This window comes from Aedes aegypti, chromosome 2, assembly GCF_002204515.2.
Source record: "Aedes aegypti strain LVP_AGWG chromosome 2, AaegL5.0 Primary Assembly, whole genome shotgun sequence".
NCBI classification, from domain to species: Eukaryota; Metazoa; Arthropoda; class Insecta; order Diptera; family Culicidae; genus Aedes; species Aedes aegypti.
In genome coordinates this window covers 243364147-243391113 of record NC_035108.1, presented here as the reverse complement: position 1 = coordinate 243391113, position 26967 = coordinate 243364147, and the positions used below count along the sequence as shown (strand labels likewise).

The window sequence follows — 26967 nt, the reverse complement described above, 5'->3', positions numbered from 1 at the left end:
TGAGGAGATAAAAGTTTCCATATATATATATTCGATATATATAGATATATAGAAAATCCGACCAGACATTTTTGTTTGAGTTTATTTTTTGGAATTACAATCCAGCTCATATTTATGTCTGCATTATTTTTTCAGCAGCTTCATCAAGCATATACTGGTATTTTTTCAAGAAATATATTTACTTATTTTTCAAAGGCCTCCTTAAGAAATTCTTCCATGAAATTTGTTCATGATATCTTCAAGACCTTAAATCTGAAATTTTCTAAGAATAACCCCAGAAATAACTCTACAAACTCTACCATGAACTTCTTTAGGAATTCGTCCAAAGAATTTTTCACAAATGTTTCAAGAAAACTCTGGAGTTCATCCAGTGATTCTTCAGTGTCTTAAAGATTTCAATCAAGAATTTTTATAAGGATACATGTAAAAATTACTTTAGAGATTCCTCCTATGATTTCTTCAGAAAGTCTAGCAGAATTTTTCCAGATATTCACCACGTAACTTCTCGTAGAATTTACTCAGGATTTTTTTCCAGGGCATTGTAAAAAAATAAAACATTTATGAAGAAATCCCTAAAAAACCTAAAAGAATCGCTATAAAAAAAATAATAATCGAAGAAACTTCTGTATAAATTCCTGATGATCTCTCGCGATGATCCCTGAAAAACTCCCTAGCTTCTGAAGGAAGTCTTGCAGGTTTTAGTAGATGAACTTGTAGGATGGTTTAATAAAAAATATTTGAATCCTTCGATGAAATCCTGCACGGTTTTCTGGATGTGGATGCACTAGGGAAATGTCTCGAGAAATTATTGGAAGAACTGCAGTAGTAATTACTACGTGAAGTGAATGTGGAATGTCGAAATGCATCTAGTTGCTTCTTGAGAAACCTCTGACCCAATTTATTGAGAAAATAGAGAAAGAAAGGTTTTGATAGATTTGTTTAAATAACCCTGACGGAATTTATTAAGCAATTTCTAGAAGAAACTGCTTATGATTTTTTTTTTAATTTTTAACATTAACTGGAAAAATAACTGAATACAAAAACGGCATATAAACTCCTGAATGGACTCTTGTTAAGTTTCCTGAAAAATACTAAAACGATTTTTTTTTAAATAATCTGAAATAAATCTTTTTTTTTTAGATTTTCTTGGGAATCCCCGGTACAAACTGAAGAAATTGGTTGAACCTCAATTGTAGAAAAAGCTAGAAGAAAATCTGGAAAATTTATTAGAGTATTTCCTGTTAAAATTTGCAAACAAATTAACGTTCAAGAGCTAAAGAATTTTTCTTAGAAAATTACTTTCAGCATCGCTGGACGAATCTCTGGACAATTGAGAGAATGCCTCTGGATGAAATCCCTAGATATATTGCTAGAGAGATCCCTGGAGGAGTTCCTAAAAATATTCTAGAAGAAATGTTTCGCACCAGGATTAATTCACAAGGAGAAAATGGGAAATAAAGTGACTTCAGAGACCTACATCAAAAATAGAGACCGTTTCGAGACTTACATTAAACTAGGGATCAAGTCCTTAACAAGAGAGCTACTACCAGCCCTGTAAATGTATAAAATACGCTAAATCGAATGCAGTTCATACGAATCCTACAAATTTGGGAAAATGGTGTTTACAATCGAATTGTGCATAAGCATAACAACATTGTCATTACGGAAAACATTATACCGCTACCCCTAACCTCAACAATAACAATCTCGAATCGCGGTAGTATTTTCGGCACATAATTTTGTAATCCAGTAATACTGGTAATATTTTTTCTCTTACCTTGTGTGTAGTATGTATTTTCGATGATGAACTTGAAGTTTTTTTGTAATTTAAGAGTAGAAACTGCCTCGATGCAGCTGGATTCTTTCACTCACGGACCGACGAGTTGAAGAATTGAATACAGAGTTTCGAACAAACCAAAACAAAACATAATATACTGTACTCGAGCAATATGGATTGTGTGGAGTGATCGAATGCGCTTATTTGAATTTGCATGGAAACTCTTTGACGCCTGGGAAACAGCCGAGTAGTTTTCCATTGCTTTTTTTTGTATTAGAAATTCTATACCCAAATTAGAGTGCCTGTAAACAAGAGTGACGTCATGTTCCAGTTTTGACAGGTCTCCTGCTCGATTGGAACGCGCATTTGTATGGAAATGACAGTTCACCGCTGTTCCAATTTTGACATTGACGCCACTCTTATCTAGATCCACTCTGACCCAAATGGGTATAATAGCCTATTCAATTGGACAAATGCGCCATTTGAGCAGAGTTCTTAGTCAAAGCCAGACGTGTTAAGTACTATTAGACTATTACGGAAAGTCATTAAATTGTTAAATCATGTGCAAAAGCTTATAGTACTGTGAAGAGTGAAGCAATGTAAGTAGTGTAACTTCCTTTTCCCGATCAGCCTAGATAGCCGCGTAGTGTCGGTAGCGGTTGTTTCAATCGGCTAAGAATTAACACTACGGACTGCCTGTTCCGGTGGTAAAAGTCCACCTAACAGGTGACCCCTTATTCATGTGGCTTTAAGCTTACCGTGCCTAAGAATGAATGGTTAGGGGGGTCTAAATAAAACCTAACCACAAACGGAGCCTGTGGAGTACCAGGGCGCCCTCTACAGTATTATGCCCTTCTTGTGCTACCCGGAGCAATGGTGCAGGTGACCTTGTGTTTCTCCGAGATAATCGGCTGCCCTTCTTCAGTCTTCAGCCTGAGGCTAAATAAGGGTGGGATTATTAATACGTTGTAACTTAGTTTAAATTTTCACCTCTATGGTTTCGCATTATGCGTACTACACAGTGTGTTCTGCACTCAGGCAAATGGACTATCGATAATCATAGGAACCCCTTATGAAAATTCGCCACAAGAAACCGGATTGAAATTCATAAATTTGCCTTATGAAACCAGAATTTGAAAACAAAAAACGTTTTCGTGGCAACCTGGAATCGAACCAACAACCTTGCGATCGATAGGCCCGAGCGTACACCACGCGCCTATCGACGCCTTGATGTGGAGTGATGCAAAAACAATACATAAAGCGTTCGTATTGCAATCATCGTTCCACCTTTCATAAGGCAAAATGTATGAAATTCGATAGTCCAGTTCGCTGCGTGTGTGATTTTCGCCTTTGGCGACTTTTAAGAGATACCGATATGGTTTTTTCGCTGCTGGTCTTTTTCGTTCTGAGATTGCGAAAAGCTTAATCCTGCCTAGTTTGGGTAGTGGCTACGGTTAGGATAGCTTTGTTAGACCAATCTTCAGCATAAAATATCAGCAATTATCAATCTTTGTAGACTCATGCAAATGCTACAGCTCAAATGGCGCTTGTTCAAAAACCTTACTTTTGTGAACTTTTATCTAGGTAACCTTGTGGACCCTACTTTTAGAAACATGAAATGGCAAACTCGCGTGCCATGCCTCGTGCATGCGTGCTCGTAAATAGCGCTATCGTTGCTACACTCATTTCTGAGTTAACAACCAGAGATGTATGTGCTGTCACAATTGATATTTCTGTATGTGACCTCAATAGGAAATACGTCTTTCGTTTTTTGGTGTATTTACCACATGATGAACCATCCCCAATGGATGATTTCAAACGAGTTGTCGTTCACTGCCTATGAAAAGGCCTTCTGCTCCTTGTGGGTAGTGATGCTGATACTCATCACATCATCTGGAGCAGTTCAGCTATCAATTTGAGAAGCTCCAGTATGATAAAGTGCTTAAGTAGTTCAAATCTTGGATTACTTATTTTAGGGAATCGCCCAACCTTCATGGTATCTGCTAGAGAAGAAGTGTTAGACATGATGCTCTGCTCGAACAGAATCAGTCACAAGTTGACGAATTGGCATGTATCAGATGATGAATCATTATCTGATCATCGCTACATACACTGGGAATTGGTTGTGACCAAATTACATGGATTCTCTCCGTCCATTGGAAATCCTAGTATTTCGGATGTTTCTACTTCCGGTGTGTTGGGACACAATTGTCCTAGCTTCGAGTGATCTCATAATTGCTTGTCACTTTGCTTATAGGTAAATTTTCTACACAACTCCCTTCACAGGAGAAGTGGACGTCTGGCTGTTTGTAAAGTATGTCAGATAGTCAGGCTGCTATAAAAGCTCTTGCTTCGGCCAACTATAGGTCGAAGCTAGTTTTCGCATGTCGAACTCAAATTGAGGAACTTAATTCAGTCAACTCTGTAAACCTTGTATGGGTACCTGGCCATTCTTCCATCGCTGGAAATGAATTGGCTGATGAGCTAGCTCGCGATGGAGCATCGCATGACTTCATTGGCCCTGAGCCGGCTATTCCAATTTCGAAGTGCTGGGTGAAGCTTCAGATAAATTCTTGGGCAGCAACTCAGTGCAAGCAATTTTGGAATAGTTTGGAGTCGTGTCGTTAAACAAAATTGTGCATTACTGAGCCATCACCAAGGGTGGCGAAGTATTTAACAAATCTGTCAAAGCAGAATTGCAGTCTCTTGGTCAGAGCGTTGACAGGACACTGCCGACTCAACTATCACATGGCAAATTTTCAGCGTGCTGACTCATTTGTGTGTGATAGTTGTGACTCCGATTATGGAACTTCGTATCACCTGATATGCAACTGTCCAGTTTTTGCGCAAATGCGATTCCAATTATTTGGTAAACATTTATTAAGTGAAACTGAATTCAGAAGCCTGAATCTTCAGGACATTCTGTTATTCTTAACCCGCTGTGGTAATGAGCTATAGGCTCTCTTTACGCTCATGCGTTTTGCAGTGCCCTTTTTAGGGCGCTGTTCGAACCCATTGTGGTATGGAGCTACATGCTCTCATTTCGCTTATGCGATTTTCCCTCTTCAAGGGACCCCACTCCTATTTCCTCCCATCTTTCCCTTCCCTTTCCTCTCCCATCGGGTAGATGATGAAATAGGCTCAAATATGGCGATGGCACAAATCTCCCAAATGGCGGGGAACGTGCCTTTGGAGCTGGCCTTCTGATACCTGCTACCTGTATTAGAAATTCTATACCCAAATGGGTACAATAGCCTATTCAATTGGACAAATGCGCCATTTGAGCAGAGTTCTTAGTTAAAGCCAGACTTGTTAAGTACTATTAGATAGTAACGGAAAGTCATTAAATTGTTAAATCACGTGCAAAAGCTTATATTACTGTGAAGAGTGAAGCAATGTAAGCAGTGAGCGAAAGTGAATAATTCAAACTTCTATAACGTGTAATAATCTTATATCTAGATCTTGAGTTAATTTGACGTTGAAGCGCATTTTTGTTGCCTAGTAAACCGGTTAGCTGTGACCAAGTTTAAACAGGCTTAGGTAAGCATTTGAAATCGCTTGTTAGGCGTATATTTAGCTTTTAACATCCCGTTGAACAGGACACCCTACTCAACGTGGGGTGCTGGTGCGGACTCAACGTCTAAGAACAATACCACGTGCTACCTCGCCCGAACCGTAGGACGTCGGTGTGATCTGTGGCTTCAGTAAACGTGTCTGTGGCTTCCAATTAGTTTCAAGCACCACTGCTTAAGCTGATCAGCGTGAAACCTTCGTTAGAAACCACGTGCTCGACGCCCAAATTCCGTGACTGTTAAGTGCTCGATTCCAACGTTTCGGTTTCCGCCTGTGCGTTCATTCCAAGCGCAACGCTTACACCAATCCGACACTCAAGAAAATCTGCTCGAACGGAAGGCTATGCTATTCGGCCTTATCTCAGCGCATTCGAGCACGGAGTGGGCACTAGACAAGCTAACCGTCGTGGTTTTGGGAGCCACGGTCCAGACACCTTCGAACAGATCATCCAGCTGGAAATAGATTTATGCGATCGCCAACGAGAAACATCGGCCGAACGATTGACGCGTCGTGGGAGTTCACCACCCTCAGCCAGGTTTAGCGAAGAATTAGGAAATCTGCCCCTCAATAAATGTATGCCCCTAATATAGAAGAGAGATTAATACAAGCGACCGTTTGGGCTAATATTATCTAATTTCTTTGGTCAAATGGTAACATTTTCTGATTTTATTCTGAATCTTTGATCGGTTTGCTTATTTGGAAACCATTGTTAATACATTCCCTTGCTCAACTCGTTAATCGTAACAGGTACATTCTCAATACAGTTGGTAGACAAAATTAGTATGAGAGAATGGTGAATTGGAAACGGTAAACATTCTTAACAACCCGTTTCTCGTATGGTAAATTTAAAAATGTTTGAGAATCCAATCTCCCATATGTTTCTTAACATCCTTACCATAAAAATAGTGTTCTGTGAAATTTTCAACTTTCTAGGAAGAATAATATTTCAATATGGGTTGATAAGTTTCTACTTACATTACAGTACTACCGTGTTTGGAACATTTCTCAAAATTTCTCCATAGTAATTTCCATATAAAACTACATTGTCTTTGGGCCACCTTTTAATCACCACCTAGAAAGCTGAAAATTTCACAGAACACTATTTTTATGGTAAGGATAGTAAGGAGCATATGGGAGACAAACATTTTTAAAATCTGAATCGCCCTAATGATCAAGTCTTGAAAAACTGTATTCACTAATGTTAAAACATTACCCCAGTAATGTCATGTTATGGTTCACAATACCATATCCCTTACGGTAATAAAAGTTGGTTTATGCGGGACCCTATGGTCAAAGCAGAATTGCAGTCTCTTGGTCAGAGCGTTGACAGGCTACTGCCGACTGGCAAATATTCAGCGTGCTAACTCATTTGTGAATGATAGTTGTGACTCCGATTGTGGAACTTCGTCACCTGATATGTAACTGTCCAGTTTTTGAGCAAATGCGATTCCAATTATTAATCTGTCCGCTGGATATGATGCACCGCGCGGTTGTTGTAAAGTTTCCAAAAACGCGCATTTGCCCAAAATTCCACGCGGCAAATGATCCAGGAAAGGAACAACCGCGTTTGATGAAACACCGCAATGTTATCTCCCATAAGAATGAGGTAAAAAGGGAGCAAAACCGCGGTTGTTCCTTTCTCCTGGGGAACGCCGCGTGTCCTTTCGAGCAAATGCGCCAATACTTGGTAAACATTTATTAAGTGAAACTGAATTCAAAAGCCTGAATCTTCAGGACATTCTGTTATTCTTAACCCGCTGTGATAATGAGCTTTATGCTCTCTTTACGCTCAAGCGTTTTGCAGTGCCCTTGTTAGGGTGCTACATGCTCTCATTTCGCTCATGCGATCTTCCCTCTTCAAGGGACCCCACTCATATTTCCTCCCGTCTTTCCCTTGCCTTTCCCCTCCCATCGGGTAGATGAAATAGGCTCAAATATGGCGATAGCACAAATTTCCTTACTGGTGAAAACGTGCCTTTGGAGCCGGCCTTCTGATACCTGATACCTGAACGTTGTATTGAAGTCTGAACATAGAACAAGTGTATGTATAAGTGCGTTCCGTGACGATTTGGGTTCCAGATGCGTTAGCATGGAGCATTTTCACCAGCAGTCAGTCACTCCAACTAACGGGTTGGATTCGCTAGATAGAAGGCAGTCGTGTTCCAACCAGCGTATCCTCGCTGTAGTTGAAATCAGATTGATGAAAATGATTTCTGTCAAATGTACCAGTCGGTGGATCAAACGAAAAATTCATCAGCACGGGGCCCATTCACAAATTTCATAACGCTTTAGGGGGTGGGTGGGTGTCCGATCGTTGTTACGACTCATACAAAAATAGCAGACTATCAATACAAAAATCGTCACGAGTGGGTGGGTGGGTGTCCAAAATGGCCAATTTAAGCGTTATGAAATATATGAACAAGCCCCATAGGGTGTTTCGTGTTGTCCGTGTCTAATGTAAATGATCGTTCAGTCTGTGCAACCTATTGGATGGAGACGGTGTAAATTGTCTTTTTAAAAAGGTGATGGTATTATAAACTTAGATTTTTTTTCTGAAATTCATTGGTAGTTTCAAGAATGGGTGTAGCACAGAGGAACACTTAGAACAAATCGCGATCAAAATCATAGTCACGAAATCATGTACGCCCAATGCTAAAAACACTGTAGTTGGCCGATGGATCAACAGGTGGCGGTAGTGTGTAAACGTCAAACACGAACAAAAACGATGCGAGCGCTGCGGGAGGTTGATTGACCACCTACCCAATATTTGAATCGATCGTTAAAAAGTTGGTCGATAGACAGCGATGAGAGTGTGACGTCAGTTTGTCTGTGGTATAAACGTCAAACACGAACAAAAACGACGCGAGCGCTGCGGGTGGTGGACTGGTTTCGAATCGATCGTTAAAAAGTTGGTCGATGGACAGCTATGAGAGTGTGACGTCTGTTTGTCTGTGGATGTAGGGAGCTACACGCAAAAAAAAAATGTGCGGTAAAAACTACAATTTTAGGGGGTTAACTTAAGCGCTCGCACCGGCAATTTTCAGCAGACCAGGAATGCGCTTGATTTTACCATGTCTGTAGTTGGAATCAGATTGTTGTAAATTATTTCTGTCAAATGTACCAGTAATGCGGTGGAGTGTACCGTGAACATAGTAAATTGGTTAGTATTTCCATGGTAGTTTTAAGAATGGGCGTAGTCAGCTAAGGGATCATGCACAAATTACGTCACGCTCCAAGGGGGGGGAGGGGGTCGAGCCAAGCGTGACATGCCTTACAAAATTTTCGCAGGACTCATACAAAAAGTGTGACAAAGCGGGGGGAGGGGGTCGAAAAAGTTGAAATTTAGCGTGACATAATTTGTGTACCATCCCTAAAATAGTTATTTTAACCACAGAATTTTTTCCCGTGTAAAATAGTCATTTTAGCACAAAAATTTTACCCGTGCATTTTTTCCAGGCTATCGACATGATGGAGACACCATCTTCTATGGTGACAGAGGGCTCGATTGGCTTGTCAGATAGATCGGGCCCGGGACATCCTGTCTACTGCAAATCGCTGCAGTTGATATAGGACATGTCTATTGCCTGATTTTTTCCCAATGTTTACGTTTTATAGTAGGCCCCTTTCAAATGTTACATCAGACCTTTTTTTCTTTTCTCACCAATACATACATAATGGACTGATGCACGAGTTCACTGTTTGACGTTTGATCGGTGCCGTGTTATTTACGTGACCATAGGCCAGGAGAAGTGGATGAACTTTTCATTCATTTTTCTGTCAATTCTCATACAAAATCTACTTTTTCTCTGACAGAAATTCACTCTAGGTGAACCACTTCCCCTGGCCTATGGCAACTAGTGAATTCGGCACCGCTCAAACGTCAAATAGTGAACTCGTGCATGGACCTATGCACGGGTTCACTATTTGACGTTTTAGCGGTGCCGTGTTATTTATGTGATCATGGAAACCATTGAATCCGGCACCGCTCAAACGTCAAATTAGTGAACTCGTGCATTGGTCCATTGGTCCATGGACCAATGCACGACTTCACTAATTTGACGTGTAAGCGGTGCCAAATTCGCTGCTCTCCATGGTCACATAAATAACACGGCACTGCTAAAACGTCAAATAATGAACGCGTGCATAGGTCCATAGGCCAGGAGAAGTGGATGAACTTGTCATTCATTTTTCTGTCAATTCTCATACAAAATCTACTTTTTCTTTGACATGAATTCACTCTAGGTGAACCACTTCCCCTGCACGCAAAAAAATTGTGCGGTAAAAACTACCATTTTAGGGGGTTAACTTAAGCGCTCGCACCGGCAATTTTCAGCAGACCAGAAATCCGCTTGATTTTACCATGTTTGTAGTTGGAATCAGATTGTTGTAAATTATTTCTGTCAAATGTACCAGTAATGCGGTGGGGTGTACCGTAAACATGGTAAATTGGTCTGAATTTCCATGGTAGTTTTAAGAATGGGCGTAGTCAGCTAAAATAGTTATTTTTACCACAGAATTTTTTCCCGTGTGGCCTATTGTGGGAATCTGTTACCTTGCTTACAGGTACTTTGCCTCTCCGCCTGATGAACAAAGAACAAAGAGCTGGATGTGTACGTGCATATACAATTCATAGTTGTGTGTGTGTATCCTGCATCTTCTCCCGCCAAAAGGAAAGTAAATTCGGTGTGCACCTCGCATGGCAAGGACGACGAAAGTGCTGAAGTGTGGCATAAAATTATAGTTTTTACTAATTTCGTGTTATTTTTACGTTTCGGAACGTGTTAAATTAAATATAGTTGTACCCTAGATAAGTTGCATTGTTGCGAATGCGAGTTTTTCTGTGGTTTTAAATTGTGAGAAAAAAATATAGAGAATAGATAAAGAGTAACATGGTGAAAATTTTGAGTTCCAGTGCAAGCAAGATGTACCGAAATTCCGAACAATACAGCGATTGTTCGAACCTGTTAATGAAAGAAGGTAAATTTGACCGCTTATTTGTGCTTCTAATACGAGTAATATAAAATAAAGATCCACTAAACGCATGTGATGATCCTCAAGTTCTACAATCGTTCGACCTCCATTTTGTACTAAAAACTTCCCCAGATGATCCTTCGTTGGAAGAACTTGATCCTGCCATCTTGAGCTGCGGTTTGCCGGCGATCATTCTGTCCGATGTCCAGCCGGCAGTTTATGTGCCTCCGATAAGCTACTCGATCGACCAGCTGCTAGCCATTAGAAAGTCCTCGCTCTGTTCTCGACGCCCGGCCGCAGCAGACGATCCCAAGGTTTCGGCATTAGCTGTTTGGAGAACCAATCCGAATCCTCCCTCTTACCGTCGTGGCAAGAGGAACCCCACCGTCAACCCACAGCAGAACAACCAGAGCGATCAAAACAGCGGAACCAGTAAAGAACAGTCGCCGGAACAAATCGGCAAGTTTAGACATCATGGAACGGAAAACGGATTCGTTGGGCCACGGTAAGATTTTAGCTTGTAAGGGCACGGCCAGGATAGACGCGAATTGCGAAGCGAAGCGAAAATGCACAGCAAGGAATAACAAACTCCAAAGGATTTTCGCGTCGTTTCGCGTGACGCGTCTACTCTGGCCGACACCTAAGAATTAACGCGTGCGATGAGTGCGATGATCTCGTACACTGTCCATAATAGCATAATAGTCTCATAAGGATTTTCCAAATTTAGTTTACATAGAACGTATTTTATTTTTGTATGTTGAATATTCTCAGCATTTTCTAAATTTTTAAGGGCCGATTTCTTCACCTTCACTTAAGGTGAAACATCTCTATTTCTAGGGAAGAAGCCTAGCGACCTCTATGATGGTGGCGTATTCATTAAATTTGCCTATTGTGTTGTTCTGCATGCATAGATCGCTGCTAGTTTATTGAGTTATTATTTCACGTGCGTTTTTGATATTCGTAATCGAATCTACATACTACTAAATAGCCTAATTTTGTTGAGTTGGACAATTTTCATTTAAGACTATTCTTACGTAAAATGCAGGAGTAAATACAATAGCATGACTAAAAAAGACAGGCGAAGTAGGCCGTCATTGGTATTTGTACCCATTCGTTGATGATTGTTGCTAATTCATCTAACGATTTCGAATCAAAGAAAATCAGTTGGTTTTGCACTGACACAGCTAAAAAAGTATCAGCATACTTTATGCATGTTAGCTCGTACCAGTAGTGATACTTTTTCAAGCCAATATAAACTATCAAGACTGAGTTTTATCACTTTGAAAAGCAAGCTGAAAAGTCATCATTATTGCCAAAACGAATGACGGGCTACTTAGCCTTAAGTGGCAAATTATTCAAAATCATTTCGACTCGACAGTATTAATAAATGATATTATTACACTACTACTTCAAACAAATTCTGTTGGAGTTTCTGATTTTCACAATGCTTATGGGTACTTTTCAAAAACTACCACGTCTCAATACTAATAAAAACGGTGTTCATGTGGGCGCCATTGCCTAGTCCGTCTGAGTATTGGTCCTGGTATAAGGGAAACTTGGCAAAAGCCAGACCGAGGGTTCAGCCTTGACAAGTCAAGCTATCAGGCAGCTCCAACTGAATACTACACAAAAAAAATGTATGCAATTGAGTTGTTCACTTTTATCTTAACATGCAAGTCGTTTAAGGACGATCCCGATGTAGGTACTAAATGCTCGTCGTTTTTATTTTCCCACAGATTCAGACGAAACTACGAATTCAGCAGCAGTAATCATCATGTCATTGTTAAGAGTTACCGTTCCGATAGTGACCAGCACCATCTCCAAAACACCGTTATCGAGGAAGAACCCGAATGGGTATCGGCTGGTCCTACCTCGCGCTTGGACACAATAGAACTACGCGGCTTCGATGATGACCTGTCGGTTTCGCAAGCGTCTTCTGACAAGACTAGCAATGGTGACGGCAAAAACTCCAGCAAGAACTCGGGAAAGCACATCTCATTCTACGACGAGCTTCACCATTATGAGCATGTTCATGCGAAGAAAAGTGGCGGTGGAATTCTGAAGCCACACGATTCATCTGGCCGTGAAAATGACGTTGAAAGCGTGACCACGTCCAATACCGGTTCCCCTCCGCCGGCTCGAAGTACCCCAACGAAGCACATGGCCGAGTTCAACCATATGATGGAAGACGCCCAAAGACATAACAGCGGAGTCAATGTGAACAACTTTGAGGAGTTCATGAAATTTGATTCATTGCTCGGGGTAAGTTACTGATGGGAGTGGGCACTTGGCATAATTTCGATATATGAAAAGTAAGGTTATTTGGCATAATTTTGAATTACCATCAATGCACCTGTACAGGCCCATTCACAAATTTCTTATCGCTGAAGGGGGTGAGTGTCCTTAAGATGTTCAGCTAATGCAAAATTTAAAAAAAAAATCACGCACAATGCGTTACGAGGGTGTGGTGGGTGTCAAAAATGGCCATTTTTTGGCGTTATGAAATTTGTGAATGAACCCTACTCGCTCCAGTACCCCACCCATACTGAAAAAAAGATAAGTTTAAAATAAAAAAAAATTATAAACTATATGCTCAAGTACGATATTTCTTCGGGGAGGAGCCAGTGCATATAGCACAACACATGTAGCATAAGCAGCCTAAGCTAACTGCTTATCCTAGCCGATTTAAACAATGTTACAAGGGATTAGTGTCGGCAAGGCTAATCCTCTGCAGCCAACTCTTGGTCAAGCGTGTCATGAGTGCTGCAACTCCCCATACTAATGACAAGCGGAGAATAGGCCTTTTCGTGTGACAGCTATAGTGGTTATCACGCCTAATGGTATGGGTGCCCTAGTATAGATGTAGTTGTGAACCTTAGAGGAAAACAATATGCACTCAGAGTCTATGAATGGAGAGTTGCGCGAAGAGTGAAACCAAATCTACCTATCGAACTGTCAAACCGTATACCTATCGAGCAGCCCAGCAAAACAGATAGGAGCTATTTTTGAAGATGAAGAAGAATAACCATTCAAAGAAGTCTCTTCGCGCAACTCTTCATTCTTAGACTCTGTATGCACTCTGTCTCGAAAAACACCCAGAATCCGGTTGTAAAATATTTCCATATGCATTTTGATGAGTCTGGAAAGCGTGTGCAAGTTTCTTTGAGAAAAACAAAACCAAGCTGTGTATGACGAGCGTATGCTAGTCTACGTGTGTTCAAATGTCACTAAGCTCTATATGCATTTGTTTATATCGATGGAGGACCGGTGTTAAAACGGGACTGTCACTTCCATAGAAGAACTGTCAAAGAGCTTCCCGATCAGCTGATTTGAAACGTCTTGTGAATAGGCCTATGGCGCCCTAAATCTTTATAATTGCCGTGCATTTTATTTGGTATCATTATTCATATTTCATAATTCAACTTTCATCCTAAAAACAATTAATATTTTGTCTTGCGTCTAGGCAAAAAGTTGTTTAAAATACCAAAAATTGTTTTTTTTTTTTGGCAGAATGTAACAGAACATAATACGATTTAACAGAACTACATTTTAACATAATTTAACAAAAAGGAAATTTAGTTTCATAAAGCGAAAATTACGACGATGCAAGGTGCTCACTAAGTCGTCCCACATTGCATGTCGTAATCTAAAAACAATCAGAAATATTCGTGGAGAAATGTCTGGTCGGATATTCTGAGAAAAAAAAAATTATTAAACTTTTATCTCCCGATTCCTTTTTGATTATTTTTCTTTTCTTGGTTCTAGTAGTATGATCTATTTTTGATTCATGTTTAACCTTTTTACAGCATGAGATTTCTAAAGTTCCTATTTTTAAAACACTCAGTCGCAATAAGCCCAAGATATAGCAGTGGAGTGCTGCATAATGTTGAAGTGTTTTTCTGCACCGGTCTTTTTTTTCTCTACCTTCTTTTTTGACCTGTGGAGAGTGTTTCGGGTTGGCCGAAGCCGCGAGGTTATTTTAGAATCTCTGTGAGAATTTTCTTCTCGGTTACCACGTGTGAATGGCACGTAGTGAAGTGTTTTGGTGTCTCCAAGCGCAGAACCTTTTGTTGGACAGTTTGAAGAGAAAGGAGCGATGAATTCAATAGGGACTTCAAAGGGAAATCGCTGAAATTGTAATGTGCGCGAGAAAAAATAATCGAAATCAAATATGTTCAGTGAGAAGCGCGCCTTAAGCGATAATTTAGAAGTAGTGCGGATCGCGTCGGTAGTGTTTGATATCTCGAGTGTGTAGCTTACTCCTGCGAAGATGAGCTCAACAACGGTATCCATAAAGTAGTGGAAAGGAACAACAAACTGGTGAGATCGTTCCTAATTATATAACCTTTAGAAACCATTAAATACGTGCCAGAGTCGAAAATTTAATTTTCGATTCAGGAAGTGTGAACTCATTTCAGATATCCATTTGATATCTGGGTGTTTTCATGCGGGGCTTACTGCAGTGAAAACGACCTCAGAATGTGTGTGTATGAACAGCCATTCTTGAAATGGGTCGTTGGAATTGCAGTAGAGCTATCACCTTCCATCTCCAGGGCTAAAGTTGTCTGCATCTATGTAGACATCTAAGTGTCTAGATAAATAGATGCAAACAAATTTCTTCCATAAAAGCACTGCCGGTCAGTGGGCGGTGGATTGTAAACACACACACACACTCAGTCGCAATAAGCCCAAGTAACCTAAAAGCACTTTAATTCTCCCTGAGTGCTAATATATTGCTATTATACAGCTTACATACCCTATATTAGCGGGCTATCGGTAAATTAGGAGTGTTAGAAGATAAAATAATCATAGTAGGCGTTCAGACCGAACATTAATCGAAGTAGTCTAGATTTAAATTTGAATTAAATTTTTCACTTCTGTTTCTACCACTGCCAAGAGTAGTTTGTTTTACTGCCTACTTCAATAGGTTATAGGTTATGGCCCAAGTATTGTTTCAAAAGAAGATTCTTGAAGCAGAAAATGTCTCTCAGCGGAGCTGGCGACAACCAAGCGAAACGAATTCCGCAAATCCAGCAGCAGTTTCAAAACCACTCAAGCCTTCCCCCGTTCGAACGGTTATGTGGTCGTGAAAACTGGCCCACGTGGAAGTTTGCGGTGGAAACTTATCTAGAGCTGGAGGAGCTGTGGGAAACAGTGAGGGCGCCGATTCCCAACGCGGTTGGAACACTGCCGGCGATCGACGAGAGGAAGTGCGAAAATTATTCTCCATCTGGATCCCATCGCCTACGTGCACGTCAGGGACGCGAAAACGGCCCGTGAGGTTTGGACGAAGCTTGAAGCAGCATTTGAGGACATCGGCTTGACGCGCCGGGTGGCGTAGCTCAGGAAGCTCATCACCACATCGCTTTCGTCGTGCGGTTGCGTGGAAACGTACGTTACGCAAATCATTTCCGCCGCTCACCATTTCCGCGGCGTGGGATTCGAAATTTCCGAAGAGTGGATCGGATTACTTTTGCTTGCTGGTTTTGTGGAGGAGTACAAGCCGATGATCATTGCGCTGGAAAATTATGGCATCTCCATCACCGGCGACAGCATCAAGACGAAGCTGCTCCAGGAAGTTCAAATCTTCCTTCGTTGGAAGAAAATCGTTTCCTCCGAAAACGAAGCAAAGCGTACCCAAAAACCGGTCAGCTGCGCATGGTCAGCAGTCACAGCAAGAGCGGTAGAATGAACGTCGACAAACACAGAAAAGTGTCAATTGAATGTCATCTGATACGAGAAAATTTGCATAAATCATAAGTTTTGCATAGAATTCAGACATCGGATCATAAACAACATGGATAATTTGATCTTGTCTGTTATGTCGAATGTAACACACATACAGTGAAAGCAGAACAGAAACAAACAACACCATAACGCTTCCTAACATTGCTATCGTGGTCAGTGGCATTCAATAATAGAAATATTACATTTAGAACGCTAGAGGCGCTGTTAGATTCATATAATGGCTGTGATGGGGATAAATCATCCATAGTAGCCTTGATTTTGTATGAGCACAACCCACCGGTACTCAAAGTGTCAAATCATTTGTTTTGTTTTTGCCTAATATGGAAAGGGAATGTGAAGTGAAATTAGTAAAACGAGTTCAATAGCTAGAATAACTGACGAATAAAAGACCAACATAGCTGAGGATTAGAGTCACTATGCTCGATACGCTGCATCTGAAATTGGCATTACATGGAAGCTTTTGTGTTACCCACGAATGAGAGCCACAATTTCTGAAATACGCAAAATACAAAGTCGCAAGTCGAATTATAAAGCAGACCGAAAATTGCCTCTTTTTTTAATAAAGCTACGTTTATTTCATTCTTCACATGAGAAAACTGCATTCATTGTGTAAAATTGTATATTTCCAATGATTCTTAAATAATTCACAACCTTTGTGGTGGGCTACAGGACCATCCGGTGTCGATGCACCTACATTTTATTGCGATGATTGCGTTTCCATTTACGTTGGAGTTCAAAGTTTTCTTATACGCGGTTGAACCGCAGTTCTAAGTATTTCCTTCTTATAGATTGATGAAAGTAACTGTGTCCCTGCATGGCATATTTATTTAGCTTCCGAACTCAATCACACCGTCCCTTGTGAGGCCATCACTTAATCTGGGATGAAGCTGGAATAGATAACAAGGAGTAAAGCCATAAGAATTTGTTTTCGAAACACCTAGGTATTCAAAAATGTTTACCTTCGGAACAACACACAAGCTCTTTTGAGGAACACGAAAATTCATAGTACAATTAAACACAACACGCGTTTGTGATGGCAGGATAATGTGATAGGATAATTGTTTTGATTTTGAAAGCAGGTTGCTATGGTTAAATTGCAGACGAGTTGACACTTTGAGTACCGCTTCCAAAATACACATAATAGATGTTGGTCACAAGATTAGCAGCGGCATTAGCCGTCTAATTTCTTATATGTCTATTCATTCAATTGACATTTTTCTTTTCGACATTCGTTTGATCGCTCGTATTGTGAATGTTTAAGCGAAGCGCTGCCGAATATCAGCGAAAACGTGTCGACTACCGTGATTGCTTACAACACTGGTCATGGCAGCCGATAAAGGTGTGATGGAAATAGCTGCGACCGGGAACGCCAAACTTTTTCCTAAGTGTTGCCCGGAAAATCCACCGATAGATGTGAACAACGTCAAGTTCATGCCAACAATTTTCAGCAATCTGCTCTCGGTGAGTCAAATCGTGCAACGAGGTCATGAGGTGCGGTTTTGTGAGAATGGCGTGAAGGTGATCGATTCGTATGATGTCGTCATTGCAACCGGTATCCACGATGTGTCGAATGGACAATTCCGTTTCGTCGAGTGTGAGGAACAGACGGCTCTATCACTCGCAGCATCGCCAGTCAACTTGGACGTCTGGCATAGAAGAATGGCTCACCTCAACGTACGCAGCCTGAAGCTTCTCAAGAACGGCCTTGCTACCGGGGTCGAGTTGCAGGAAACAGCGATCCACAACAAACTGTTCGGTATGCGCCATGGGAAAGCAAACTTGTCTTCCATTTTCAAGCAGTGATCATCGTGCATCCGAGGTGTTGGAGCTTGTCCATACGAACATTTGTGAACCAATGGAGCAAACCTCGTTAGGTGGAAGTCGGTACTACGTGTCATTTGTGGACGATTGGAAGCGGCGCATATTTGTCTACTTTCTGGAGACGAAATCCGAAGCATGCTCTACTAGGCGAAACTACCGACGTCTTTCTAAGCGGAAGCGGTAGCAGCTGCAACTTATCGGTCCCCCACCAAAGGTCACAATTTAACAACAGAGGAGGCATGGACCGGTCGGAAGCCCGATCTATCCCACGTGCGAATTTAGTGAAGACGATGGTCCACATTCCCAAACAAAAGCGGAAGAAGTGGTATGCGAAATCGACAGAGTGCATCCTGGGCGGTTTTGACGAGTTGAAAAAACTTACCAGCTATTTACATTACCCGGTGAAAAAGGACGTAATCAGGAACCGTGACGTAGGTTTCCTGAACGAGCTGCCTCAAGCCGAGCTGAAGGCTGTGGGCTTCGTAGCCGTGCGGTTAGCGGCGTCAGTCGTTTAGGCGTATTGTGCTACAGAGTGTGGGTTCGATTCTCGCCCCAGTCGGAGAAAACTTTTCGTCAAACGAAAAATTCTTCATTGGTCCACTGGTCGTTCCGTGTGTCCGTTGTCTAATGTAAGTTATGTTCAGTCTGTGCAGCCTATGGCTGAAGACGGTGTAAATTGTCTTTAAACCAGCTACTATGAAGAGCCAGCCAACGCGAGCACGGACGTTCGTCAATTTGGACTGCGATGCCAGTCCGATAAAACCGATTCCGCAAAATGAACCAGTCCGGCCTACACGTGAAGAAGAATCATTCGATGAAGGTGCGTCTGGATCCGACGAAGATTTTCATTCGCGAGCTGAAACCAGCGGTGGCGAATACTCAGAAGGTGCTGAGGGTGACATGGCAATTACGGCGCTCCCACCGCTACAATTTTAAAATCCACCCGAGTCACGAGCGTTGAAGCGCAGCGGTTGGGAGTGCGCAATTCCAGTCAAGTACAATGATTTTGTATTTCCGAGAAAAGGCTTTCCGTTTTCCCCTTCTACAGAGCAGCCCGACCAAGCCGGTCAGAGCAATCGGCAACAAGGATTGAAGGCGAGTAAACGTCCGGCGAGCAAGTCGGGCGATCCACAAACGACGACGCGTCGCAGTGGCAATCCGCCATGGACGAAGAGTTTCGAGCGCTGATTGACAACGACATTTGGGAGTTGGTGCAGCTTCCGACCGACAAAAAGGCCATCGGCTGCAAATGGCTCTTCAAAACTAAGCAGGACGAGAAGGGCAACGTGATCCGTTACAAAGCGAGAATCGTCGCTCAAGGCTTTTTGCAGCGGTACGACTCCGACTATGACGAGGTCTTCGCACCGGTGGCAAAGCAAACGACGTTCCGGACATTGTTTACTATTGCCAGCCGAAGAGGTTCCATCGTAAGGCACGTCGACGTGAAAAAGGCGTACTTGAACGGTGTGCTTGAAGAAACCGTCTACATGCGTCAACCAGAGGGACGCAGACGAGAGGACGATCTGCCGTTTGTGGAGGGTCTGTATGGCCAGCGCGCGTATGGATTCGCAAAGTAGATGCAGTTCTCAAAATCAAACCGAATCGGATTCTTGTTTGTACTTGCGACGTATGAATGATTCGTTTGCGTATATTCTGATAGACGTCGATGACATGATCATCTTAACGAAAACGACGAAGGAGTTCCAGTCCATTCTGAAGGCGCTTCAGGAACATTTTTCCGTTGCTTTTTTTTCCTTAGAATTATTTGGCTTTACTTATAATAACACATAGCCTGCCTAGTGATAATTCAAGTATAGTACTATATATCAACATCACATGCGATAATAAAGTTTTCCATTAAAGACATTAGCCATTGGCATGCAAGTCGAGAGTAACGCAACGGTGCATGCTCAACCAGGAAATGTACATCCGCAAATTGGCCGAACGGTTCGGCATGCAACAGGCGAAACCGTCGAAGATACCACTCGATCCGAGCTACCTACAGCAGAAGGAGGAGATGGATCAGCTGCCGAACAACCATGACTACATTAGCTTGATAGAAGGTCTCCTGTATGTAGCTGTACACACGCGGCCAGACGTATCCGTGAGAGTGTCGATTCTGGCGCAAAAATCCAGCTGCCCGAATTCGCAAGATTGGGCAGAAGCGAAGTGAATTCTTCGGTATTTGTATACCACCAGAAATCATAAGCTGCAGCTTGGTGCTTCCAGTGCTGGATTGCAAATGTTCGTCGATGCAGACTGGGCCCGTGTCGCTCGCGACCGAAAATCGAATTCCGCCATGATTTTGATGTTCGGTGGAGGACCAATTTCGTGGTGCTCACGGAAGCAAACATGCGTTGCTTTGAGTTCGACCGAAGCGGAGCTCGTGACGCTCGCTGAAGGGTATCAGAAGCTAATATGGACCAAGCAACTGCTGAAGGAGATCAGTAAAGCAATCGAGGTTCCGATCCCCGTTTTGGAGGACAACCAAAGTTGCATCAAACTGGTGAAAAGCCATCGTATCGAACGGCGCAACAAACATATCGATACAAAGTTCTTCTTTGTACGAGACCTGCAAGAGAAAGGAAAGAGTAGATTGCAGTACTTTCCGACGTAATCAATGCTGGCCGACTTGATGATGAAACCACTCCAACGGGTTCGTCTGGACAAATTACGACCATTACGACTAGCTGTGCAAATACGTCCGAATCTGCCCGAGGAGGATTGATAAATTAATCATAGTAGGCGTTCAGACCGAACGTTAATCGAAGTAGCCTTGATTAAAATTTGAATAATTTTTTTTCACTTCTGTTTCTACCACTGCCAAGAATGGTTCGTTTTACTGCCTACTCCAATTGACCGTTTAACGAGAAACTTGCGACGATCGACGCGCCACCATAATTCATAAACGGAGAGTATTAGAACTAACTTGGAGGTAATGATTTCGCAATTTGGAGGTTAAAATCACCTCCAAACACTAGCGATTTTGCGGTGGGATGTTGACGTTTGATCACGAATAGGGAGCCCTACATTATGCCAAAAGGCCTGTACTTTACAAGTTGTTTGAAATTATGACAAATGTCCTTCATGGCTAATGACTCTTTGATTACCAGGGTGTCTACTACCTGGAAAAACCTGGAATTATCAGGGAATTTTATTCAACCTGGAAAAACCTGGAATTCTCAGGGAATTTCGGCCATAATCAGGGAAATTATGTTGAATCAGTGCTACAAGGTAGTATCCTTTTTATGACAGAAAATCCTCTCAATCAAAACAAAAATTTGAGGTTCGTAACTAAAACCATATTTTGCCAACAACAAAACATAATATTTTTGGTCAATAACTTTGATGCATTCATTCAATTTCATAAGTTATGTTCAACCTTAATCAGATAACACATCAATATCATTGAACTTGGAACTCCTGCAAACGCAAACCGTTTTATTTTAACTGCTAAATCTTCAATAGTTATTAATCCTGTTTGGAAACTATCAATACATTGTAAAATTGTCTTGAAATGATTTTTATATTTTTATCATAACCTTTATATTTGCAGTTTACGAATCCTATAAGCTATGCAGAGCTACTGTATAAATAATCTATAATTTAAGGATAATTTCAACAGGCTTTCTGTTTTAATAGGAGAAATGGCCAATTGATGATGATGATGATGATGATGATTATTTAGCCACCATCAGCGCAAGGATTACCTATGGCTGCAGAATCAAACCGGGATGAGGAGAAATGGCCAATTTGCCCTAAAATTAAAACACTACAACAAACAAAGTATTTGCATGCAACACCCAGTGGCATGATCGAAAAAATACTGAAGAATAAAAGTGTTCCAGTATGGAGCGGAAATCTAACGCACACTTTATAACACAATGCGTTTTCGGGCACCAAAACCAAGGTCGCAAAGTTTTTCAAAAAGAGCTCAGAAATGACAGAGTATATACATTGAGTTGCACAAAAAGGCTTCTTTGAAAGATTGTTATCCTTCGTCTTCAAAAAAGCCCCTGCTGGTCTGCTCGATAGGTGGACAGACGGTTTGACAGTTCGATAGGTAGATTTGTTTTCACTTTTTGGGCAACTCTTCATTTATAGGCTCTGAAAAATTACAAAATATTATTTACCACTTCATAGGATTATCGCTAAAAGCATCAATGGTTCCACAAGTTCTGAAGGAAATTTCCAGAAATGCTTCAGATATTCTAGTGATTATTTCTGGAATATCTTTATAAGCTTCTCGAGGGATGCTCAAATGGATTCCTTCACAAATTTTGTCAAGAAAATCGTAGAGCTTTGCAACATTATTACCTCCAGTAAGTTTCACATAGATCACTCTAAAAATAGAAGTAATTATCCCAGGATTTCTTTCTATTTTTTTTTCCATTGATTCATTCAGCGATTTTTTTTCAGTTGTTACTTCTATGAGATTTATCACATATCCTAATGAAGTTCTTCCACAAAGGTTTGTTCCATAGTTTCGATAACGCCGATTTTTTTCATATGTATTCTATGAAAAAAAAATAGTCACGATTACTTTCAGCAGAGTTGCTTCTTTCAGACATTATTCGATGAAATATTTTATGAATTTTCCCAAGAATTCCTCAGAAAAATTTACCTGAAATTCCTCATTAAGTTCTTCCAGAAGTTTCTCTCAGAATTTTTCAAGCATTTCAACAAACTATCATTGCTGTGATTCAAACATTTGTCTAATATTTTTTCAAATAATATTTCCAAATTCCATGGATTCTTCAAAATTTCATTCAAGGTTCTACATCAGAAAATCCTAAGAATAATTTCATCAAGCATACAGTAGTATTTTCAGAGATCCTCGTAAGAAACATTTTCTTGAGAAATTCCACGCGGATTTTTCTCAAAATTTCCTCCAAACAAATCTGAATTAAACCCTTGACATTTCTCTAGAGAAATTTCTGGAAGAAAGACTAGATTTTTTTTTTGATTTCTTTTGGAATTAAAAAAAATAACAGGAATTACTGAATGAATTTTGAATTTTGAATATGTTCTAAACGGGAATGTTGGAGAAATTCCTGGGAAAATTAATGCATATATTTTTTGAGAACCTGAGTTTCCCTTTGAAAATTTCTCCAACGGTCTTTGGAAGGATTCCTGATGGAATCTCCGAAGTAGTGTCTATGGTTATTCCTATAGAAAAACTCCAGATTGAGTTCTTGAAGATATCCAAAACTAAATTCTTGGAAGAGTTTCTTAGAAATTTCTTGAAAAACCACAAAACAAACTCCTGCTGAGATCGTTGGAGTGAGATGTGAAAGAAATCCACAGTAAAACAGGCAGTAATACTTGTCGTAATGTCAAGGAACTCAAAAAAAATCTTAAAATCATTCTTAGTGGACTGTCCGTTTAAATGAGGAACCAAAATCTCATGACGTGATTCATGTTGGGTTTCTTTTCGTAGTCACGTCTGTTTCTTTTTCAGGCAATAGGTATTTAAAATTCTATTTCCAAGACGATCAAACGCAACCAGACCCAATTTCGCCAAGACAAAACCTTAAAAAAAAAACGAAACGCCCTCTAGAGAAATGTTGTGGGTGTATCGGTGATGTCCATAATTTAGAATCCCATTTCAAGGGAAACGGTTTTTTCCCTTAAGGTGAAACATCTAGGAATCCAAAGATCACAATCAGAGTTTCCACATTTAAATCTGTATTCTTATCTTATTTCTGTATCCTGAAGTAAAATATCTGTATTTTAAATCTGTATCCCCAAAAATTGAGATAGAAATTACATTTCCACAAAGCATAAAAAAAATACCAGCCATTAGCAATTACAATGCAGAATTGTCACATCTCAGATTAAATTTAAATGTTTTTAATAATATATTTTTTCAAGTTTGCTAAGAAATCTGTATAAACTTTGCAGAATTCTATGTACAGAATCTGTTAATCTGTATATACAGATTCTTGGTCACAAAATATTCGAGAAAATCTGTATATACAGATAAATTTGTATATGTGGCAACCCTGGTCACAATGGCCGACTTTTGACCCTACTCGCGTTTTCAAAGGCACTAAACTGGAGAAATAGTAGGCAAAATTTTTCTGATCTTATTTTAAGCTTTCTGCCAGTGCCCAACGCCAAAAATGTAAAATGAACTATTCGTTAATCATTTATGCATTTTGGAGAATTTATACAACCTGGATTTTTTTTAACCTAGAAAAACCTGGAAATCTCAGTGAATTGCATTTCTGTAAATGAGTAGACACCCTGATTACATTATGTTTGGTATTATGCCAAATGACTTTCATTTCCCACACATTTCGGAATTATGCCGAATATCCGTTATGCCAAATGTCTCAGACCCGTATCAAAAAATGTATCGTTAACTTCATTGCTTTATTCCCCAAATTTTAGTCTGATTCATCTCTTGCACCTAATGTGCCGTCCGGATCGCGATTCAGCAAATGGTTCCGCCGTAATGGAAATTCGTTCAACCCTTCTTCCGTTGGCAACGGTTATGAGTCCCGCAGACATTCCTTCCATTTCCCAGCGGACAACGTTGCTCCGGCCAATAACAGCCGTTACCCAGTGGACCGTAACTATCCTCAGCAATATGGACCTCGTTTTAATTCGTTCCCCAATCAAGGACCAGGAGGAGATCTGCCGCCGGATTCGAACTCGGCCTTTAAGCGTCTGGTAGATATGATGGCTCAAAATCGTGCCAACAACAACCTGGTAGCTCAACAACAGCAATATCTACTGCAGATGCTCAACAAGAATCAGCAAAGCGAAATTCTGCGTCGTATGTTGATCAAGAACACGGTGGACAATGCATCCGACGCTAATCAACAGCCAGCAACGCAGACTCCACGTGTTCCGACTCAACTGGAGCTTCAGTTGCACACGCAGTCCATCATGCAGAATGCCCTTCTCCGCAAGAAGTTGCAGGACCAGCGGAAAATGATTCTCGATCAGAACAGCCAAATGGCTGAAATGATGATCGCATCCGCGGGTAAATCGAAACCGAATGCCGAAGTTCAGCAGTTCGTCAAATCAGTGTCCCCGAACATTCAGCGCAGCTTGTCGCTTCTGAGTCAAACGACCAGCAATAATGGTGCAGGTAATCAGTATCGCTCATTCAATCAGACATTCCCGGGGGGCAATTCCACAATGAACAATCCGGCCTTCAACGGAGCATCACATCAGCAGCCTGATCTGTCGGCTTCTTTGCGTCAATTATTGCTGCCCCACAATCAGCAGCAAGGATCGCGTCCTTATGGGAATCGACGTCGGTACGAAAAGCGTTCCGTCACATGGAAACACCCCAACTAAGCGACCGAAGGCCGCGCATTCCACAAAATATTATCCCTCATTGATGCAACTGATGATCCTTTAGTTGGAATACTGGTATTTCGAGCATCATCTTCAAATTCGCAATTTTCGTTTCTCATCATTTATGCGTGTCTTGTTTTTACTTACCTTTAATTACTTAAAAAAAAGTGTCGCGTTTGTTTTTTTTTTTCTGTATCCAACATTTATTTTACACCAAACGGCATTATTCGACTTCAGCGTTGTCGGTAAAGTCCTCGGGCACAGATATTTGCTATTTCCTTCATACACATTAGGAAAGTAGTTTTAAGACGATTGTGTGTACTTTGCAAGAACCAACGGTAGTTCTATCCTAAAATCATATTCCTTCATATTTTTTCCTAAGAACACTTATCATTGTTTGCTCACAAATTTTTGTCACATGATTGTATTATTTCAGCAAGAAACAGATACATTAGTTTTAACAGACTGAATTGGCTATAGTGGATTTACATTTTGAATCTAAGACTTAATAATAAAATATTGAATTGTGCAATTTGTGTGTTATAAATTGAGTAATCGAAAGAACTTATCATTTCTTCAGTATCCAATCCAGAGTGTCAACGATTACCGTAAAAGAGAATGAATAGAAAAAATAGGGAGAATAAAAGAAAAACAATCTACTGTCTGAAATACAGTGGGATTCCGTTCTTGGCAACAAAATCGCAATTTTCAGTGTGACGGGACAAATGCTATCAGATAGCATATTTTTCCGAAGACCCTCTCCTTGGTTATGCGACCTTGCCGCGATGGGCATAATCCATTAGCCCATATGATGGAAACCAAAGGCGTAACCTGTAGTGGGGGTATCACATTTTGGCATTTTTGCTTAAAGCCGCGTCATAATTCATAAGGCATAGATGCAATAATATCTCGGATGTGATCCAACGGACATTCTGCGTCATAGATAGAATTGATGCCCAATTCAAATAATGAATCTATTCGAAGTGGACATTAATACTATTGGTGACGTTCAGTTTGTATTTTGCTAACCAGAATGATCCGTAGCCACTCTTATAATAATGACTATGGAAAGTAAGACGCTGAGATCGATCATTAGGGTACACTTGCTAGTTTCGAGAAATTGTTGAACGGACAAGGAAAGTGACTTTTTTCTTCAAGGATATATGAACGCAATGACCAATATATACTTATAACAACAAAAAACGAAATTAACTGAAACTACTACTCAACAGCCTAATTTTGTTAAGACTTGACGACAATTGACATTTGGGATGGTACACAAATTATGTCACGCTAAATTTCAACTTTTTCGACCCCCTTCCCCCCCTTTGTCACACTTTTTGTATGAGTCCTCTGAAAATTTTGTAAGGCTTGTCACGCTTGGCTCGACTCCCTCCCCCCCCCTTGGAGCGTGACGTAATTTGTGCATGACCCCTTTGAGACTCTAATCTTACGTAAAAGACAGGAGTAATCAGAATAGCACTTAAATGACAGATTATTCAAAATCACTGTTCGATTAGACAGTATTAGTAATCACACTACTACACTTCTATTTCAAACAAATTCTGATGGAGTTGCTGATTTTCACAATGCTTCCTTTTCTCAGAAGCAAGGGAATATGGGATTTTTTCAAAAACTACCACGTCACAATACGAATAAAAAACAGTGTTCATGTGGGCACCATAGCCTAGTCCGTCTGTGTATTGGTCCTGGTAGAGGGAAAACTTGGCAAAAGCCAGACCGAGGGTTCAGCCTTGACAAGT

General features: G+C 40.8%; 2 protein-coding genes across 3 annotated transcripts in view; one reads left to right on the top strand and one right to left on the bottom strand.

The window, feature by feature from the left end:
- The window catches only part of LOC5575444, a 32730-nt gene that overhangs the window by 5146 nt on the left and 617 nt on the right, over positions 1–26967 (bottom strand). The window lies entirely within an intron of this gene.
- Positions 10005–25736, top strand: LOC5575445 (protein cup). 2 transcript variants are annotated; one of them, XM_021844672.1, is made up of 4 exons: positions 10005–10327; positions 10409–10826; positions 12058–12583; positions 24287–25736. In XM_021844672.1, exons 1-4 carry the CDS (start codon positions 10240–10242, stop codon positions 25202–25204), a joined length of 1950 nt encoding a protein of 649 aa, XP_021700364.1. In that variant the 5' UTR covers positions 10005–10239; the 3' UTR covers positions 25205–25736. The 2 variants fall into 2 exon arrangements, with proteins under 2 accessions (XP_021700364.1, XP_001661956.1); XM_001661906.2 differs by having other exon boundaries at positions 10006–10327; positions 10454–10826.